The sequence below is a fragment of the Anthonomus grandis genome, chromosome 20 (assembly GCF_022605725.1).
Source record: "Anthonomus grandis grandis chromosome 20, icAntGran1.3, whole genome shotgun sequence".
In the NCBI taxonomy this organism is placed as follows: Eukaryota; Metazoa; Arthropoda; class Insecta; order Coleoptera; family Curculionidae; genus Anthonomus; species Anthonomus grandis.
Window position 1 is genome coordinate 5,790,141 of NC_065565.1, and position 22,410 is coordinate 5,812,550.

The window sequence follows — 22,410 nt, forward strand, 5'->3', positions numbered from 1 at the left end:
TAACTCTCCTAGTCTAACATTACCGCTAACACTTAATACAGGCAAAAGTGTGTTTTATTCTCGCTAGTTCTGTGGTTCTAGACCTTTGAACGCTTATTAACTTAACCCTAGTCCATCGATATTCATGAAAATTGGTAAAAACGATCCTCAAACCATCCTGTAAATTACGGTATAACTCTCCTAGTCTAACATTACCGCTAACACTTAATACAGGCAAAAGTGTGTTTTATTCTCGCTAGTTCTGTGGTTTTAGACCTTTGAATGCTTATTAACTTAACCTTAGTCGATCGATATTTATGAAAATTGGTAAAAACGATCCTCAAACCATCCTGTAAATTACGGTATAACTCTCCTAGTCTAACATTACCGCTAACACTTAATACAAGCAAAAGGGTGTTTCACTCTCAACGGATCTATGGTTCTAAACCTTTGAATGCTTATTAACTTAACCCTATTCGATCAATATTCATGAAAATTGGTAAAAACGATCCTCAAACCATCCTGTAAATTACGGTATAACTCTCCTAGTCTAACATTACCGCTAACACTTAATACAGGCAAAAGTGTGTTTCATTCTCGCTAGTGCTGTGGTTCTAGACCTATGAACGCTTATTAACTTAACCCTAGTACATCGATATTCATGAAAATTGGTAAAAACAATCCTAAAACCATCCTCTAAATAACGGTATAACTCTCCTAATCTAACATTACCGCTAACACTTAATACAAGCAAAAGTGTGTTTCAATCTCGCTAGTTCTGTGGTTCTAGACTTTTGAATGCTTATTAACTTAACCCTAGTAGATCGATATTTATGAAAATTGGTAAAAACGATCCTCAAACCATCCTGTAAATTACGGTATAACTCTCCTAGTCTAACATTACTGCTAACACTTAATACAGGCAAAAGTGTGTTTCATTCTCGCTAGTGCTGTGGTTCTAGACCTATGAACGCTTATTAACTTAACCCTAGTACATCGATATTCATGAAAATTGGTAAAAACAATCCTGAAACCATCCTCTAAATAACGGTATAACTCTCCTAATCTAACATTACCGCTAACACTTAATACAAGCAAAAGGGTGTTTCACTCTCAACGGATCTATGGTTCTAAACCTTTGAATGCTTATTAACTTAACCCTATTCGATCAATATTCATGAAAATTGGTAAAAACAATCCTGAAACCATCCTGTAAATTACGGTATAACTCTCATAGTCTAACATTACCGCTAACACTTAATACAGGCAAAAGTGTGTTTTATTCTCGCTAGTTCTGTGGTTTTAGACCTTTGAATGCTTATTAACTTAACCCTAGTCGATCGATATTTATGAAAATTGGTAAAAACGATCCTCAAACCATCCTGTAAATTACGGTATAACTCTCCTAGTCTAACATTACCGCTAACACTTAATACAAGCAAAAGTGTGTTTTATTCTGGCTAGTTCTGTGGTTCTAGACCTTTGAATGCTTATTAACTTAACCCTAGTCGATCGATATTCATGAAAATTGGTAAGAACAATCCTGAAACCATCCTGTAAATTACGGTATAACTCTCCTAGTCTAACATTACCGCTAACACTTAATACAAGTAAAAGTGTGTTTCATTCTCGCTAGTGCTGTGGTTCTAGACTTTTGAATGCGTATTAACTTAACCCTAGTCGATCGATATTCATGAAAATTGGTAAGAACAATCCTGAAACCATCCTGTAAATTACGGTATAACTCTCATAGTCTAACATTACCGCTAACACTTAATACAGGCAAAAGTGTGTTTTATTCTCGCTAGTTCTGTGGTTCTAGACCTTTGAATGCTTATTAACTTAACCCTAGTCGATCGATATTCATGAAAATTGGTAAGAACAATCCTGAAACCATCCTGTAAATTACGGTATAACTCTCCTAGTCTAACATTACCGCTAACACTTAATACAAGTAAAAGTGTGTTTCATTCTCGCTAGTGCTGTGGTTCTAGACTTTTGAATGCGTATTAACTTAACCCTAGTCGATCGATATTCATGAAAATTGGTAAGAACAATCCTGAAACCATCCTGTAAATTACGGTATAACTCTCCTAGTCTAACATTACCGCTAACACTTAATACAGGCAAAAGTGTGTTTCATTCTCGCTTGTGCTGTGGTTCTAGACCTATGAACGCTTATTAACTTAACCCTAGTACATCGATATTTATGAAAATTGGTAAAAACGATCCTCAAACCATCCTGTAAATTACGGTATAACTCTCCTAGTCTAACATTACCGCTAACACTTAATACAGGCAAAAGTGTGTTTCATTCTCGCTAGTGCTGTGGTTCTAGACCTATGAACGCTTATTAACTTAACCCTAGTACATCGATATTTATGAAAATTGGTAAAAACGATCCTCAAACCATCCTGTAAATTACGGTATAACTCTCCTAGTCTAACATTACCGCTAACACTTAATACAGGCAAAAGTGTGTTTCATTCTCGCTAGTGCTGTGGTTCTAGACCTATGAACGCTTATTAACTTAACCCTAGTACATCGATATTTATGAAAATTGGTGAAAACGATCCTCAAACCATCCTGTAAATTACGGTATAACTCTCCTAGTCTAACATTACCGCTAACACTTAATACAGGCAAAAGTGTGTTTCATTCTCGCTAGTTCTGTGGTTCTAGACCTTTGAATGCTTATTAACTTAACCCTAGTAGATCGATATTTATGAAAATTGGTAAAAACGATCCTCAAACCATCCTGTAAATTACGGTATAACTCTCCTAGTCTAACATTACCGCTAACACTTAATACAGGCAAAAGTGTGTTTTATTCTCGCTAGTTCTGTGGTTTTAGACCTTTGAATGCTTATTAACTTAACCTTAGTCGATCGATATTTATGAAAATTGGTAAAAACGATCCTCAAACCATCCTGTAAATTACGGTATAACTCTCCTAGTCTAACATTACCGCTAACACTTAATACAAGCAAAAGGGTGTTTCACTCTCAACGGATCTATGGTTCTAAACCTTTGAATGCTTATTAACTTAACCCTATTCGATCAATATTCATGAAAATTGGTAAAAACGATCCTCAAACCATCCTCTAAATAACGGTATAACTCTCCTAATCTAACATTACCGCTAACACTTAATACAAGCAAAAGTGTGTTTTATTCTCGCTAGTTCTGTGGTTCTAGACCTTTGAATGCTTATTAACTTAACCCTAGTAGATCGATATTTATGAAAATTGGTAAAAACGATCCTCAAACCATCCTGTAAATTACGGTATAACTCTCCTAGTCTAACATTACTGCTAACACTTAATACAGGCAAAAGTGTGTTTCATTCTCGCTAGTGCTGTGGTTCTAGACCTATGAACGCTTATTAACTTAACCCTAGTACATCGATATTCATGAAAATTGGTAAAAACAATCCTGAAGCCATCCTCTAAATAACGGTATAACTCTCCTAATCTAACATTACCGCTAACACTTAATACAAGCAAAAGTGTGTTTTATTCTCGCTAGTTCTGTGGTTCTAGACCTTTGAATGCTTATTAACTTAACCCTAGTAGATCGATATTTATGAAAATTGGTAAAAACGATCCTCAAACCATCCTGTAAATTACGGTATAACTCTCCTAGTCTAACATTACCGCTAACACTTAATACAGGCAAAAGTGTGTTTTATTCTCGCTAGTTCTGTGGTTCTAGACCTTTGAACGCTTATTAACTTAACCCTAGTCCATCGATATTCATGAAAATTGGTAAAAACGATCCTCAAACCATCCTGTAAATTACGGTATAACTCTCCTAGTCTAACATTACCGCTAACACTTAATACAGGCAAAAGTGTGTTTTATTCTCGCTAGTTCTGTGGTTTTAGACCTTTGAATGCTTATTAACCTAACCCTAGTCGATCGATATTTATGAAAATTGGTAAAAACGATCCTCAAACCATCCTGTAAATTACGGTATAACTCTCCTAGTCTAACATTACCGCTAACACTTAATACAAGCAAAAGGGTGTTTCACTCTCAACGGATCTATGGTTCTAAACCTTTGAATGCTTATTAACTTAACCCTAGTCCATCGATATTCATAAAAATTGGTAAAAACATTCCTGAAAACATCCTGTAAATTACGGTATAACTCTCCTAGTCTAACATTACCGCTAACACTTAATACAAGCAAAAGTGTGTTTCATTCTCGCTAGTTCTGTGGTTCTAGACCTTTGAAAGCTTATTAACTTAACCCTAGTCGATTGTTATTTATGAAAATTGGTAGGGATGAACCTCAAACTATCCTATAAATCATAGTATAACTTTCCTAATTTTACAATATCCCTAACACTTAATACAAGCAAAAGGGTGTTTCACTCTCAACGGATCTATGGCACTAGACCTTTGAATGCAAAAGAATCCAATAGCTCAATAAATATGAGAGCTACAGCTTTGCCAATGGTTTTATTAGAAACAAGAGGGTAAGAGCATTGAAGCGCCCTTATAATTTAAACAATCGAGCCGATAGGGGCTGAGTAATCGCACTTCGAAACTTTTTTATCTCAAATCTGTAAGTCATTATTTAAAAGCAAATAATGACGAAGCATGATACTTGGTTGTACAGAATCCAAGGCCTTTGAGAGGTCAGCAGAAACCTTTAGAACCTTAAAAGTCTGTTTGTAAGGCTTTTCGAGAGTGCATTGCTGACTTACAGTCTGGATTCTAATCGTTTAATACGATTCAGACCCTCGCAATCCGAAATACTGATGTGTAGTACACAATCGGAAGCCTTTGAGAGATCCCAAAAGACCCTTACAGAATCCAGCCAATAGCAATTAAGGTTCTTAATGCGTCATTTTTAACCGGTGATTGAGTGAACATTATACGAACTCACTTATTCGCCGCGCCCTCTATATAAGACAAGAGAAATACCGTTTGACAGTTCGACTGTCGCCATATTTGTTGTCTTATGTCAGGGAGGTCGAATGTATGTATGTTCACATAATAAAGAAATTTATTAATTTCCTTGGGTTTATAAGTGAAAGTGTCGCGTTTTGTCCGTTTGTGTTTTATAGCTCCTACCTGGGATCTGGTAATGTTTGGTTAAAGGGCTCGTCAGAGCCCCTGAAAAAATTCCGGACGTTGTAGTTGCTCCCGATCCTTTGTCCAGTTTTGGCAGGGTTGTTAGGTACTTATTTGATCATTAATTTATTGTACATAAGTTTCGTTTTATTGCGTATTTGTGTCCTGTTGGGGCACGTAAGGCCTTAAAACACCATCAAGAAAACACCCTCTTATTTTAGGTCCATAGGGAATTCATTAAAGTATAACATATAATTATTATTGTCTTTGTTTTGTTTTTGTCGAAGAGTAACAAGACAAGTAAATTGCATGCTTAGTATTAGTTCTAATCATTGATATATCTTACATTCTACTGTATATGAAGTATTCAGACCTGTAAATCTTATAAATAAACTAGTTAAGAGTGATCTCAAGAGCTACTGTCACATACAGAACATCTAACTTAACAAGCTTTAGTTAAGAAGTAGTTAGGAATCTATCATTAAAATATTTTGTCCTTATAATCAATCAATCAATAAAAGAATTCGGGCACTTCACTTTCTAGTCTTGAAGTTCACAATTCATTTCTTTAGTTCAGGCACTGGTCCATGACTATTGTTTTTTTCATTCCAATCAGTGGGGTTGATTAATAATTTTTGCAGTCGAGGCAATTGAGCATTGATTCTATAATTTATAAAAGAATTAATACTTAAAATAAGCATAATTATTAACACACAACGAATGAGATGAAAACATAGTTAAATTGTTAAAATAGACTTTTGTAAAATTACAATCTATCGTCAAAAAATTTGTATCTTATTGATTGATGTAGTACTCTGAAAACCCATTTTAGACTTTTTTGAAAAAATCATTAAGATCCATTCATAAAAAGCCAAGATATTGTAATTCTTATTCAAGGAGTGCCTGTAAGTAACAAGAGACTTTGTCTCTTATTGGCAAGTGAATATCTAGGGTTCCAGTAGTCAAAATTTATAAACAACTGCTTTATTGACTACTCCAAAGACTTTTTCAGTATTTTCTGAAGAATTCACTAAAATACATTTACTTAAAATCATTATAATGGCATTTTTAGACAAGGAGTGCCTGTGAGAAATAAAATAATTTGTCTCTTATTGGCAAATGAATATCTAGGGTTCTAGGAGTGAAAACTTAGAAATTATTGATTAATTCAGTAGAATTAATCAATTCCGAGCTTCTATGGGAGCTATCGGGAAAATTATAACGGTTTTGTCTAGTGTTGTGAGTAATGGAAAGTTCCCGTTTATTCTCAAGAGCACGAATGAGCATGAATCCGAACATTCCCCAAAAATGTGAACTTTCCCATAGCATTAAAGAGTCAAAGTATAAACTCAAATACCGGCCAGCCAAACACCTCTACCAATTTAAATTTTAAATAAACACTACCAAACAAAATTTTTTTTTTCCAGCAGCATTTAAAACTGCAAAACTCTTTTTAAAGGTAAAGGATCTGCTGATGACTATAATAGTTATCGTCCCATCTCCCTCTTACCTATTCTGTCTAAAGTGCATGAACGAATCTTAAAAAACCAGATTAATGACTATTTTGAGTCAAATCAGCTCTTTGCAGTAACTCAATTTGGCTTCAGGAAAAACAGGACAACAACATTTGAAAGGTTTCTTGATACCTTGGCCTCGTTCCTGGATCTCACAAAGGCTTTTGACTGTGTGACACATAGCATTCTTCTAAAAAAACTGGAAGCCTACAATTTTCACCGGGAAGTAATTAAGATGCTTGAGTCATACCTGTCGAATAGAGTTCAGTTTGTTGTCTTTAATCAGAATAAGTCTGATATTAAGCCTTTGAAATATGGAGTTCCACAGGGGTCTGTCTTGGGACCCATACTATTTCTTATCTACATAAATGATCTGGCCTTTTCACAGGGGGGCTCTGTTAGCACTGTTCTGTTTGCTGACGACACAACTTACTATCAAAGTTATCACCCTTCAAATATCATTAATTTAGATCTCCAGACCCCGGAGAATAACCTCTTTCAATGGTTCTTGGCAAATCGTCTTTCTCTCAATAGTTCAAAGTCACAAACACTTAATTTTACTTTGCGGCACAATACATTGACTGAGCATCCTGCTTTTGGAAGCTGTTCAGATGAGGCTAAGTTTCTTGGTGTTCACCTTGATCCAGGATTGACTTGGGAACAACATATAGTCAAACTGTCTAGTAAACTGTCCAGTCTGTTAGTCCTCTTTAGAAATCTAGCGGGAATTACTTCCTTGCAGGTCTTACTTACAGCATATCATAGTAGTTTTCACTTACAGCTAACTTATGCCATACTGACATGGGGTCATTCCTGCCATATAGATAAAGTATTTGGGCTGCAGAGAAAGTGTATTCGTATTGTGACTGGTCAGGGTTACCGAGATGACTGTAGGGAATCTTTTCGGAAGCTTAAAATATTAACTTTGCCGTCCGTGTACATTATGCAGTGCCTGTTGCGTGTTCACCAAAATCTGGATCACTATAGAACCCACCTACATTTTCATAATTATGAAACTAGGAATTGTAATGAGCTAGTGCCTGAGTTTAGCCGGCTTGAGAGATCAAGAAATGGAACCAGATACTTTGCACCAAAATTTTATAATTGTCTTCCAACAAACATTAAATCTCTTAGCCTTCCGCAGTTTAAAAAACAAATAAAAATGCATCTTTTCAGGGGTGCATTCTACTCATTTGAGGAGTACTTCTCATCCCAATTTTAATTTTAATCTTATATGTTAATATTGTCTTAATAAGAATGTATGTTAAGTGTTTTAGGTTTAGTGCAAATATTGTGATTAGATGTTATATTTTATCATGCTTTTGGGCAAAACTTGTTAATTTGTATTTTATCTTTTATCTTTATTTGCAAGTAAGTGACTTGACTTGTAATAATGCATTGTATGTATATTATTATTAATAAATACTACTACTACTACTACTACTACTAATTTAATGGAACAGAAATTAAAAAAAAAACCTACCAAATCTGGGGCTGAAATTAATACCATTGAAGATGAGAAGTTCGGAGGAGAGTTCCTAAATAGGTTTTTTGAAAGTTTAACTTAATAAATGGAACATAAATAAACACAAACATTTTTAATTTCAGATATTTTCCTAATATGTTTCCTTTGCATTTTTTTCAATTATGCTCGTAAGTGCTGAAAATTCTCGTTCGTGCTCTTTCATGCTTGAGCAACGTTCTCGTAAAATAAATTCTCGAGCATTTTACAACACTAGTTTTGTCGTTCTGAATCCAACGAAACTATCCTTGGCCTCAAAAACGGCCGTCGAAAACGACTTTTTCAGGATTTTTAAAGTGCGCTCATTCCCTTAGTTCTGCTCGGATCCTGTTATAACCCGGTGTTTTCGTAATCTAGGTGACCCAAATAAGACGCTGGTATACTTAGTTTGATTTCGCAAAAAATCAATTTTTGGTGAAAAAATTCGATACGGGGGGTATACCCGAAAAATGAAAAATTCCAAACTTTGAAGGTCGATATCTCGGCTTCTAAAGGGGCTATCCGGAAAATTCCAACGGTTTTGTCTTAGTTTCGTCATTCTAAATCCAACGAGACCATCTGCAAGGTCGTAGCTTTTACGATAGCTGAGATATGGCATTTTTGGTGCCCATTTTTGGCCTCAAAAACGGACGTCGGAAACGACTTTTTCAGGATTTTCAAAGTGCTCTCATTCCCTTAGTTCTGCTCGGATCCTGTTATAACCCGGTGTTTTCGTAATCTAGATGACCCAAATAAGACGCTGGTATACTTAGTTTGATTTCGAAAAAAATCAATTTTTGGTGAAAAAATTCGATACGGGGGGGTATACCCGAAAAATGAAAAATTCCAAACTTTGAAGGTCAATATCTCGGCTTCTATAGGGGCTATCCGGAAAATTCCAACGGTTTTGTCTTAGTTTCGTCCTTCTGAATCCAACGAGACCATCCGCAAGGTCGTAGCTCTTCCAATAGCTGAGATATGGCATTTTTGATGCGCATTTTTGGCCTCAAAAACGGACGTCGAAAACGACTTTTTCAGGATTTTCAAAGTGCTCTCATTCCCTTAGTTCTGCTCGGATCCTGTTATAACCCGGTGTTTTCGTAATCTAGATGACCCAAATAAGACGCTGGTATACTTAGTTTGATTTCGAAAAAAATCCATTTTTGGTGAAAAAATTCGATACGGGGGGGTATACCCGAAAAATGAAAAATTCCAAACTTTGAAGGTCGATATCTCGGCTTCTATAGGGGCTATCCGGAAAATTCCAACGGTTTTGTCTCAGTTTCGTCATTCTGAATCCAACGAGACCATCTGCAAGGTCGTAGCTTTTACGATAGCTGAGATATGGCATTTTTGATGCCCATTTTTGGCCTCAAAAACGGACGTCGAAAACGACTTTTTCAGGATTTTCAAAGTGCTCTCATTTCCTTAGTTCTGCTCGGATCCTGTTATAACCCGGTGTTTTCGTAATCTAGATGACCCAAATAAGACGCTGGTATACTTAGTTTGATTTCGAAAAAAATCAATTTTTGGTGAAAAAATTCGATACGGGGGGGTATACCCGAAAAATGAAAAATTCCAAACTTTGAAGGTCAATATCTCGGCTTCTATAGGGGCTATCCGGAAAATTCCAACGGTTTTGTCTTAGTTTCGTCCTTCTGAATCCAACGAGACCATCCGCAAGGTCGTAGCTCTTCCAATAGCTGAGATATGGCATTTTTGATGCGCATTTTTGGCCTCAAAAACGGACGTCGAAAACGACTTTTTCAGGATTTTCAAAGTGCTCTCATTCCCTTAGTTCTGCTCGGATCCTGTTATAACCCGGTGTTTTCGTAATCTAGATGACCCAAATAAGACGCTGGTATACTTAGTTTGATTTCGAAAAAAATCCATTTTTGGTGAAAAAATTCGATACGGGGGGGTATACCCGAAAAATGAAAAATTCCAAACTTTGAAGGTCGATATCTCGGCTTCTATAGGGGCTATCCGGAAAATTCCAACGGTTTTGTCTCAGTTTCGTCATTCTGAATCCAACGAGACCATCTGCAAGGTCGTAGCTTTTACGATAGCTGAGATATGGCATTTTTGATGCCCATTTTTGGCCTCAAAAACGGACGTCGAAAACGACTTTTTCAGGATTTTCAAAGTGCTCTCATTTCCTTAGTTCTGCTCGGATCCTGTTATAACCCGGTGTTTTCGTAATCTAGATGACCCAAATAAGACGCTGGTATACTTAGTTTGATTTCGAAAAAAATCAATTTTTGGTGAAAAAATTCGATACGGGGGGGTATACCCGAAAAATGAAAAATTCCAAACTTTGAAGGTCGATATCTCGGCTTCTATAGGGGCTATCCGGAAAATTCCAACGGTTTTGTCTCAGTTTCGTCATTCTGAATCCAACGAGACCATCTGCAAGGTAGTAGCTTTTACGATAGCTGAGATATGGCATTTTTGATGCCCATTTTTGGCCTCAAAAACGGACGTCGAAAACGACTTTTTTAGGATTTTCAAAGTGCTCTCATTCCCTTAGTTCTGCTCGGATCCTGTTATAACCCGGTGTTTTCGTAATCTAGGTGACCCAAATAAGATGCTGGTATACTTAGTTTGATTTCGAAAAAAATCAATTTTTGGTGAAAAAATTCGATACGGGGGGGTATACCCGAAAAATGAAAAATTCCAAACTTTGAAGGTCGATATCTCGGCTTCTGTGGGAGCTATCCGGAAAATTCCAACGGATTTGTCTTAGTTTCGTCGTTCTGAATCCAACGAAACTATCCGCAAGGTCGTAGCTCTTCCAATAGCTGAGATATGGCATATTTGATGCCCATTTTTGGCCTCAAAAACGGACGTCGAAAACGACTTTTTTAGGATTTTCAAAGTGCTCTCATTCCCTTAGTTCTGCTCGGATCCTGTTATAACCCGGTGTTTTCGTAATCTAGGTGACCCAAATAAGACGCTGGTATACTTAGTTTGATTTCGAAAAAAATCAATTTTTGGTGAAAAAATTCGATACGGGGGGGTATACCCGAAAAATGAAAAATTCCAAACTTTGAAGGTCGATATCTCGGCTTCTAAAGGGGCTATCCGGAAAATTCCAACGGTTTTGTCTTAGTTTCGTCCTTCTGAATCCAACGAGACCATCCGCAAGGTCGTAGCTCTTCCAATAGCTGAGATATGGCATTTTTGATGCGCATTTTTGGCCTCAAAAACGGACGTCGGAAACGACTTTTTCAGGATTTTCAAAGTGCTCTCATTTCCTTTTACTCTCTTTTGAAAGAATTACTAAAATCCATTAACAAAAAGTCAAGATATTGTAATTCTTATTCAACGAGTGCCTGTAAGGAACAAAAGACTTTGTCTCTTATTGGCAAGTGAATATCTAAGGTTCTAGTAGTCAAAATTTATAAATTATTGATTTATGAATTAGTGTGAAGACTATTTTAGTAGAATTTTAGCAAATCAGTGTGCCGAATATTTACAATTCAACAATACTGATTGCTCTCTCGACCATAAAGAGTGCTGCAGTTTACCTCACAAAAACTAGCCATTCTTACCTTATCTAATCAAAGCAAGTTTTCTTTTCTTTTTCATACCTTTTGGCTTGTGTTTTCTTGGTTTTAAATTTACATTGAAGTTATTTGACCAATATTATTTTTACTGTACTTTTTTCCTTTTTAATCAGGTAATTTTATTTGTGTGTAATTTATGGTTGACTGTGATATATGTATTGTAAGTTTTCTTTTACCACTTACTATATTGTAAATTTATAATTTGTATTTTTTTATTTTCCGTATGTATTTTGGTGTGTGTTGTGTATATCACTAAGTTTAAAATTTTTACTGATAATTGGCTTCATACCTTATTTTTACCACTAATTGTCATTTTGAGCTCATCTAAAGCTTTGTCAATGAGATTTTTATATCTTCGAATGATAGAAGCATTTTAAATTTAAATTGAAATTCTTATTTTATGTGCTTGGTGGTGCTCTCCAGGATACCAATTTAACAGCTACCTATATACTAAATGCCTGTTTTTGTCTTTCAAATATTAAGACACCACAAAACTTACTGCTAGGGAGATTCATCATTAATCTTCTTGGTACAGTTACATGTAACCAGGAGGGCTCTACCAGAGTTGTTGCAGTCAAATAGGCCTCTGTGTTCCCCCTTTTAGGACTCTTCGACACTATTAATTCCTTAGGCTATTTGTTATTGATTTTCAAATATCTGCAACTAATTTTATAGCCTGTATTGGTAACATTCACACTTTCTACATTAGTTAACATCCACGCTGGCGCGTCGAGGGGCCCAGGGCGCCCCCCAGGGGCAGGACGACCTGGAGGACGTCGGATTGGAGGCGATTTGGGACGACAGGGGGGAAAATTTAGTAGGGGACCGGTAAATTAAAAAATCATACGTTCAAGTGCTCGGGGGGTATTAGCAAAACACTTTTTATTAATTAAGGTTCAGTTTCGAAGACTCGGACCGGTTCGAGGAAGACTCCATGTGCAGTTGGAGTTCGGAACCGGAGAGTGTGTGCAACAACTGGAGGGGATGGAAGAAACCGACCAATAACAACCAATCCGGGTTTTACGGGGGTTCTAAAAGATCACCAGAAGGTAAGCTCGACAGCAGTCGATGTGGAAGTAGTCGTAGGTCTGGAACTTTTTGGTTTATTAATCCACCAACTGAATATTCTTAGTGTGGTTAATTAGACGGAGTTTTGGCTCAGAGGAATTCTCATGAATGTTTCACCTGTTGTCCATTTCCCTTATAAGTCCCTCACATTTTCCATACACCCATAATTTAACAATTGATATGTCTCCTGGTCTTAAAAAGACTGATCCTTGTCATCCTCAGGGTTTTCAACAGTGATTCTACAATTCTAAATACTGTTACAGTACCATCGTTAACCGAACTGGCAGCGAAATGTGTCGCCTCCCACATCCCTTTTGAGTTAGTCGAGCACGTTTATCCGCCGGTTCCTGAGCAACTGCAGCTTCGCATAGCGTTCTGGAGTTTCCCGGATAACGAGGAGGACATTAGGTAGCAAACCTGTTTCTTACTACCTGTGTGAAGTTTTATAGCATCGATTTATAACAGGTTGTACTCGTGTTTGGCAAACGGATCCGCAGACGAATTCTCTCGAGGAGATAACTTGTACAGGAACCGTATGGTGCAAGATCCGTTGCAAATTGGGTTCCATTTGTCTGCGAGTGTGCAACAGGCCAGATACAACAACTCTCCCGCTTCCACTCATAATGTCGCGGTCACGTTTGATAGGAGGAGAATTTCGTCTTGTAACTGTACCTGTCAGTCTCCCGCTTACTGGTGTTCGCATATCGTGGCAGTTTGTCTCACCAGAATACATTTGGTGAGTATTGTGGCGGAATTACTCACTAATTAAAACGAACAGAAGAATTTTTCAGAAGTGGGATTGTTTGCGTACTTAATATGTACTTAACGTAATATTTGATTAGAAACTGAGACTGAATAACAAAATTAAATTATAATGTGCAAGGATTGGGGTCGAGATGACGTACATATATAGTTTTTGAGATTGTTGCTTTTTTTTTTAGTTGATAAATGAAATTTACTGTATTTCTGCATTAATCAAAATATAATTATAGATACAAAAAATATACTGAATAAACTATAAAATGTATTTTAAAAAAAATGAGATATGTGTATGCGGAGTCAAAATTGAGTTACATTTCGGTTTTTTACCATTAACATGTATTTTATTAACTCGAAAATTTTGCATAACTTTTTTGTTATTAAAGATAGAGCTTTCATTTAAAAACTGTCAAGTACTCCTAGTGAAGAAGCATCTTGTACGTAATTATTAAAAACTGGAAAATTTACGGTTTTTGAGAAAAATTGAAATTTCGGTTTTTTACCATTAACATGTATTTTATTAAATCGAAAATTTTGCATAACTTTTTTGTTATTCAAGATAGAGCTTTCATTTAAAAACTGTCAAGTACTCCTAGTAAAGGAGCATCTTTTATGTATTCACCAAGATCTGAGAAATTTACGGTTTTTGAGAAAAATTGAAATTTCGGTTTTTTACCATTAACATGTATTTTATTAAATCGAAAATTTTGCATAACTTTTTTGTTATTAAAGATAGAGCTTTCATTTAAAAACTGTCAAGTACTCCTAGTAAAGGAGCATCTTTTATGTATTCACCAAGATCTGAGAAATTTACGGTTTTTGAGAAAAATTGAAATTTCGGTTTTTTACCATTAACATGTATTTTATTAAATCGAAAATTTTGCATAACTTTTTTGATATTCAAGATAGAGCTTTCATTTAAAAAGTGGCAAGAACTCCTAGTGAAGGAGCATCTTTTATGTATTTACTAAAAACTATGAAAAATTTACGGTTTTTGAGAAAAATAGAAATTTCGGTTTTTTACCATTAACATGTATTTTATTAAATCGAAAATTTTGCATAACTTTTTTGTTATTAAAGATAGAGCTTTCATTTAAAAACTGTCAAATACTACTAGTAAAGGAGCATCTTTTATGTATTCACCAAGATCTGAGAAATTTACGGTTTTTGAGAAAAATTGAAATTTCGGTTTTTTACCATTAACACGTATTTTATTAAATCGAAAATTTTGCATAACTTTTTTGCTATTTAAGATAGAGCTTTCATTTAAAAACTATCAAGTGCTCCTAGCAAAGGAGCATCTTTTATGTATTTACTAAAAACCGAAAAATTTACGGTTTTTGAGAAAAATTGAAATATCAAAAAAATAATAATTTAGTCCAATTCAAACCCTCCTCCAAAGTTTTAAAAAGATATTTTTCGTTCCTAAGGATATTATTTGAAACTTTTTTAATGATTATGGAAGAACAATATTCTGATATAGTAATATATATATATATATACAGGGTGTTATATAATAAGTGTTAGTAAAAATGTATGGTCTAAAATGCTTGGTTTTCAAATATTTATTTTTTCTGCGTAATTTATTTTAGCTCTCACTTGTAGAGGGCGCTCTCGGAATAAACCAGTAAAAAAAAAAAAACAAAATGACGGATCAAGAATTCCAGGCAATTGAACTTACGTCCTGGAATTCCGGATATGAGACAGTTCGATTGCGTGGAATCAAAAATCCTTTTCGCGTAAGTCCCTAAAAGGTCATAAAAGACACGTAGGTACAACGCCCTCTAGAAGTCAGAGCTAAATTAAGGACAAATCCAAATTTGTCACGTCATTATTTAGGCATATATAAAATTTGTTTATCTTAAAAATACTTCGAAAACAACCTGTGAAATAGAAATCCTTTATATAACTTAGATTCTATTTATTCAATCGTGTCGGTTAATTTATTCCATATATCGGATTTAAAAGAATTTGAACAGAATATAGATTTTTCTGATTCCACGTATTAATGAATTTCGACAGATTTTCATTTATTTTAGAAAAATTGCACCATTAAGAAATATATATGTGATTCAAAACACAGACTTTCTAAATTATTAGTTGAAAAAACAAAAAGACTATGTAGACCATTTGTATTTTAACTTTAACAATTTATTCTGATTTTAAAACTGTTACTAAACGTCCTGATTATCTTCACTACAAAGATTTGGACGGAATACAAGACTGATCTTATAGGTGTAGATAAAGTTACGGTAAGAAGTAAGTCGCTGTATAAAACGAATATAATTTTAGTCCACAATTTTTGGGGAAAACCTTAAAATAAATCAAATTTTAGTGACAACAGGACGCTATTACGAAGTTTAATGATTTATTTTCAATCATCGATAAGTACCCAGTTAATTTTAAAAATGATTTAAAATATATTTCGATTTAAATATAAAAATGCTCAAACATCGTTCCAGATGTAAGCTAAGGAATTAGATAAAATATACTGTATTGTTTGAAATAACATTAGGAATTTACCGTGCATTTTTTTGACTTCCTTTTATGACTTGATTTGATTGGGAAAAAAAAGGAATTTAATTTAAAAATAAAAAAAAAAATCGCTTTTTAGAGGTTTTGAATTCGTCCTGTTATTTGCTTAATTTTAGATAGGAAGGGAATTTTATAATTAGAGAAATGTAGTAAAAATCGAGAAATATATGATTTTTTCAATTAAACATTGACATATTTCATGGCAATTGCATTATATTTTAATCTAGAGTCTTAGTTTTTCACGTGGCATTTTAGTGTTAAATAATATAATGTTGGCGAGGTCAGTTTCAATTTAAATGTATGATTTTACTTATAGAATTAAATAAAATATATAAAATTCTCCTTGAAACTCTCTAAAACATACATTAATATAATTTAATAATTTCCAATGATCAATTAATTTTAAGAATGCCCTGTTCTAATTCTATTCTATTATTAAAATCAACCGAACAAATATCTATTTAACATTATAAATGCGCTTTCCTTTAATTTTCGTTATTTTAAAGTTGATAATATTTGATTTTTTTTTAAATCATTGTTATGTTCGTTAATTAGTTTTTAATAATGGTCTATATGTTTCACTTATTTAATATTTAGCACAAGTGCGAGGAGATTTTGTTTTAACATTTGTTTTTTTGTATATTTTTGGTGGTAAAACACGAAAATGTGCAGTTTATTTTTAACCTATCAATATTGGAAAATTCATTTTTTAGTTTGAATTTTTTTAAAAGCACGTTTAGGTAATTTAGAAATAAAAATCTTGATTAAATTTGGAGCAATTAAGGGCTTTAAAAAGTACAAGTTTTTCTGTTTCAGATAAATTAATAACAGGTTTATTTATAAAATAAATTATTGATTTATATTTTCATTTTAAATTCGATTTATTTCATTTAAAAACTGTCATGTACTCCGAGTGAAGGAGCATCTTTTATGTATTTACCAAAAACTATGAAAAATTTACGGTTGTTGAGAAAAATTGAAATTTCGGTTTTTTACCATTAACATGTACTTTATTAGATCGAAAATTTTGCATAACTTTTTTGCTATTAAAGATAGGGCTTTCATTTAAAAACTGTCAAGTACTCCTAGTAAAGGAGCATCTTTTATGTATTCATCAAGATCTGAGAAATTTACGGTTTTTGAGAAAAATTGAAATTTCGGTTTTTTACCATTAACATGTATTTTATTAGTTGCAAAATTTTGCATAACTTTTTTGTTATTAAAGATAGAGCTTTCATTTAAAAACTGTCAAGTACTCCTAGTAAAGGAGCATCTTTTATGTATTCATTAAGATCTGAGAAATTTACGGTTTTTGAGAAAAATAGAAATTTCGGTTTTTTACCATTAACATGTATTTTATTAAATCGAAAATTTTGCATAACTTTTTTGTTATTAAAGATAGAGCTTTCATTTAAAAACTGTCAAGTACTCCTAGTGAAGGAGCATCTTGTACATAATTATCAAAAACTGAAAAATTTTGGTTTTTGAGAAAAATTGAAATTTCGGTTTTTTACCATTAACATGTATTTTATTAAATCGAAAATTTTGCATAACTTTTTTGTTATTAAAGATAGAGCTTTTATTTAAAAACTGTCGAGTACTCCTAGTACAGGAGCATCTTTTATGTATTCACCAAGATCCGAGAAATTTACGGTTTTTGAGAAAAATTGAAATTTCGGTTTTTTACCATTAACATGTATTTTATTAAATCGAAAATTTTGCATAACTTTTTTGTTATTCAAGATAGAGCTTTCATTTAAAAACTGTCAAGTACTCCTAGTAAAGGAGCATCTTTTATGTATTCATCAAGATCTGAGAAATTTACGGTTTTTGAGAAAAATAGAAATTTCGGTTTTTTACCATTAACATGTATTTTATTAAATCGAAAATTTTGCATAACTTTTTTGTTATTCAAGATAGAGCTTTCATTTAAAAACTGTCAAGTACTCCTAGTAAAGGAGCATCTTTTATGTATTCACCAAGATCTGAGAAATTTACGGTTTTTGAGAAAAATAGAAATTTCGGTTTTTTACCATTAACATGTATTTTATTACATCGAAAATTTTGCATAACTTTTTTGTTATTAAATATAGAGCTTTCATTTAAAGACTGTCAAATACTCCTAGTAAAGGAGCATCTTTTATGTATTCACCAAGATCTGAGAAATTTACGGTTTTTGAGAAAAATTGAAATTTCAGTTTTTTACCATTAACATGTATTTTATTAGATGCAAAATTTTGCATAACTTTTTTACTATTAAAGATAGAGCTTTCATTTAAAAACTGTCAAATACTACTAGCAAAGGAGCATCTTTTATGTATTCACCAAGATCTGAGAAATTTACGGTTTTTGAGAAAAATTGAAATTTCAGTTTTTTACCATTAACATGCATTTTATTAGATCGAAAATTTTGCATAACTTTTTTGTTATTTAAGATAGAGCTTTCATTTAAAAACTGTCAAATACTCCTAGTAAAGGAGCATCTTTTATGTATTCACCAAGATCTGAGAAATTTACGGTTTTTGAGAAAAATTGAAATTTCAGTTTTTTACCATTAACATGTATTTTATTAGATGCAAAATTTTGCATAACTTTTTTACTATTAAAGATAGAGCTTTCATTTAAAAACTGTCAAATACTACTAGCAAAGGAGCATCTTTTATGTATTCACCAAGATCTGAGAAATTTACGGTTTTTGAGAAAAATTGAAATTTCAGTTTTTTACCATTAACATGCATTTTATTAGATCGAAAATTTTGCATAACTTTTTTGTTATTTAAGATAGAGCTTTCATTTAAAAACTGTCAAATACTCCTAGTAAAGGAGCATCTTTTATGTATTCACCAAGATCTGAGAAATTTACGGTTTTGGAGAAAAATTGAAATTTCAGTTTTTTACCATTAACATGTATTTTATTAGATGCAAAATTTTGCATAACTTTTTTACTATTAAAGATAGAGCTTTCATTTAAAAACTGTCAAATACTACTAGCAAAGGAGCATCTTTTATGTATTCACCAAGATCTGAGAAATTTACGGTTTTTGAGAAAAATTGAAATTTCAGTTTTTTACCATTAACATGCATTTTATTAGATCGAAAATTTTGCATAACTTTTTTGTTATTTAAGATAGAGCTTTCATTTAAAAACTGTCAAATACTCCTAGTAAAGGAGCATCTTTTATGTATTCACCAAGATCTGAGAAATTTACGGTTTTGGAGAAAAATTGAAATTTCAGTTTTTTACCATTAACATGTATTTTATTAGATGCAAAATTTTGCATAACTTTTTTACTATTAAAGATAGAGCTTTCATTTAAAAACTGTCAAATACTACTAGCAAAGGAGCATCTTTTATGTATTCACCAAGATCTGAGAAATTTACGGTTTTTGAGAAAAATTGAAATTTCAGTTTTTTACCATTAACATGCATTTTATTAGATCGAAAATTTTGCATAACTTTTTTGTTATTTAAGATAGAGCTTTCATTTAAAAACTGTCAAATACTACTAGTAAAGGAGCATCTTTTATGTATTCACCAAGATCTGAGAAATTTGCGGTTTTTAAGAAAAATTGAAATTTCGGTTTTTTACCATTAGAGAAAAGTCTCCTAATATGGACTACTTTTTTTAAAAACACTGTTATAAAAAAACGAAGTTAATTTTAAACACGACTTCCATATTTTACGATTCATTTTACACTGTTTAAGGATTTGATAAAAGTAAAGATAAAGTTAAAAATTAAATGCAAAAGAAAACATGCAACATTAAAAAAAGTTGCTATCAATCTAACCAAAATATGTTTGTTTTTTTTTGTATAAAAGTATTATTCATTAAAGTAAATACCTAAAAGTTAGAAGAAAAGTAAACAAAACCCAAAGCTCAAAGAAAAGAAAGCTGTAGCTCCTCTAAAACCAAGTACCTAAGCCCAAAAAGGGGAAAAACTTGACTCTTCAGGGGAATCATCTGATGAAGAAGGCGAAGCCCAATATATGGATGACTCTACAAACGACCCAATATCTGATGAAGATGCGGAGTGCATTTACTGCAGTGGTCTTTATTCAGATGACCACGAAGGTGAAGACTGGGTTCGCTGCACTGTGTGTTACAAGTGGGCCCACACACTATGCGCGGATCTTGGTCCTAATATTTTCTTAAAAACAACATCCATATTTTTTTAAATACACTTTGCAACCCATTGAATCGATCACTTGACTCTGCAAAGGTGTGTGTTCATGAAAATTCGACCTCTCCAATTTAGGTGCTCACAGGTTCGTAATTTGGGGAGATGCATTTTTTTTACATAATAGGATCACTACCCCAATTTAATTAAATAAATTTGAGTGTTTTTGTACATATATCATCTGTCCTCGCGTAAAATAATATCACTACGAGATTTTTCGAATTTTGAACGTATCATGCAATTTTTTTCCTATTTTCAAAACAAAACCTCCCCATATTAGGCGACTTTCCTCTACTCCTAGTAAAGGACCTTCTATGACGTATCTTATGATTTTTGTATAACGTGTATAATTCTATAAACATTTTTTATATTTTATATTATTATTATTAATATTGAAATTTTAGCCGGAAACGGTCACTTTACGAGCCCCAGTATCCGAATCTTTATCGAGACTCCATAGGGAGCAACTGCAAAAGTTCGCTCAGTATTTGATCAGTGAATTACCGCAGCAGATACTGCCTACTGCTCAACGGTAATTGAATGCGTTTATTTAATGTAGAATTTTTAAGTCCGGTTTGTTGTAGACTTTTAGATGAATTGCTCGGATCTCAACCTTCTGCCATCAATTCGGTGTGTGGAGCACCGGATCCTACCGCGGGAGCCTCCGCTAACGACCAAACGTCCTGGTATCTGGACGAAAAGACTCTGCACGACAACATTAAGAAGATTCTTATTAAGTTTTGTGTGCCTGCACCGATGGTATTCAGGTAATTGTTTTTTATAGTAGATTTTTCTTTTAGTTATTAAATATTTAAAGTACTTTGGGAAAACGGTTGTAGCTCAGTGAATTTGGCACCTAAAACGGTTTTTTTTGGCAAGAAATTCATCCTTAGGGAACCCTTTATAATTCCCTAAAAGAAATTTGAAAATCCCTCAATAACTTCTTGAGTTATCCTCAAAAGTGTCTTTGTAATATGTTAAATCTCATTCTAAAATTCAATTTTTTGCCTCGCCTAGTTAGACTTACCTTCAGGATTACATTGAACTGTTCTACTGGATCTAATCAGGCGTGGCAAAGGGACAAATGATGGAATTTATGAGACATTGACTTTAAATTTATCATTTTCTCCTTGTTATATAATGACGCATCAATATTTCGACTATTTTTTTAAAACCTATATTTTATTATTTTATATAGGTTTTCGAGCAGATGATTGAAATCTGACCAAATTTAATTTTTTTTGTTCTTACTCGGTTCATTTTTTGTTAGCGCTAGATTGAATAGGCCCCCGCGTTCTCCAGATTTGACTCCTCTGGATTTTTTTTATTCTGGCGACGTATTAAGTCCGTGGTAGACAAGACAACGATGAATAATGAAACTAAGGGACTATTACAACGCATTTTAGACACAACTTTCTATATTATTATTTATAACATTCTAAAATATCGTGGTTTTAGGGCGATTTTCATCTTTTTTCTTGGGGTAACTTTGTCCCGATTTTCTGGGACACCTTGTACATTTACGGAAAATTATGTAATAAGGAAAAAGTTAGTCCAAGGTGTGAAGAGTAACATGTCAAAAGTACAACCCTGTACTGTGGACCCAAATAATTTAATTTTTAATTTTTGTAAAGTGGTTTTAGGGCGATTTTCATTTTTTTTCTTGGGTTTACTTTATCCCGATTTCCTGGGACACCTTGTACATTTACGGAAAATTATGTAATAAGGAAAAAGTTAGTCCAAGGTGTGAAGAGTAACATATCAAAAGTACAACCCTGTACTGTGGACCCAAATAATTTAATTTTTAATTTTTGTAAAGTGGTTTTAGGGCGATTTTCATTTTTTTTCTTGGGGTAACTTTGTCCCGATTTTCCGGAACACCTTGTACATTTACGGAAAATTATGTAATAAGGAAAAAGTTAGTCCAAGGTGTGAAGAGTAACATATCAAAAGTACAACCCTGTACTATGGCCCTAAATATTTCAATTTTTAATTTCTGGAAAGCGATTTTATGGCGATTTTCATCTTTTTTCTTAGGGTAACTTTGTCCCGATTTTCTGGGACACCTTGTACATTTACGGAAAATTATGTAATAAGGAAAAAGTTAGTCCAAGGTGTGAAGAGTAACATATCAAAAGTACAACCCTGTACTATGGCCCTAAATATTTCAATTTTTAATTTCTGGAAAGCGATTTTATGACGATTTTCATCTTTTTTCTTAG

At 33.4% G+C, this 22,410-nt stretch overlaps 1 protein-coding gene across 50 annotated transcripts in view; it reads left to right on the forward strand.

The window, feature by feature from the left end:
- Nucleotides 1-4,947: 4,947 nt before the first annotated feature.
- The window catches only part of LOC126747889 (zinc finger SWIM domain-containing protein 8 homolog), a 140,852-nt gene continuing 123,389 nt past the window's right edge, over nucleotides 4,948-22,410 (forward strand). For all 50 annotated transcript variants that reach the window (XM_050456803.1, XM_050456825.1, XM_050456828.1 and 47 more), the window contains exons 1-7: nucleotides 4,948-5,169; nucleotides 12,357-12,475; nucleotides 12,542-12,696; nucleotides 12,979-13,123; nucleotides 13,181-13,451; nucleotides 20,593-20,720; nucleotides 20,773-20,955. In XM_050456803.1, the coding sequence (XP_050312760.1) occupies nucleotides 12,582-12,696; nucleotides 12,979-13,123; nucleotides 13,181-13,451; nucleotides 20,593-20,720; nucleotides 20,773-20,955 (842 nt within the window). In that variant the 5' untranslated portion in view covers nucleotides 4,948-5,169; nucleotides 12,357-12,475; nucleotides 12,542-12,581. The remainder of the gene's footprint in view (nucleotides 5,170-12,356; nucleotides 12,476-12,541; nucleotides 12,697-12,978; nucleotides 13,124-13,180; nucleotides 13,452-20,592; nucleotides 20,721-20,772; nucleotides 20,956-22,410) is intronic.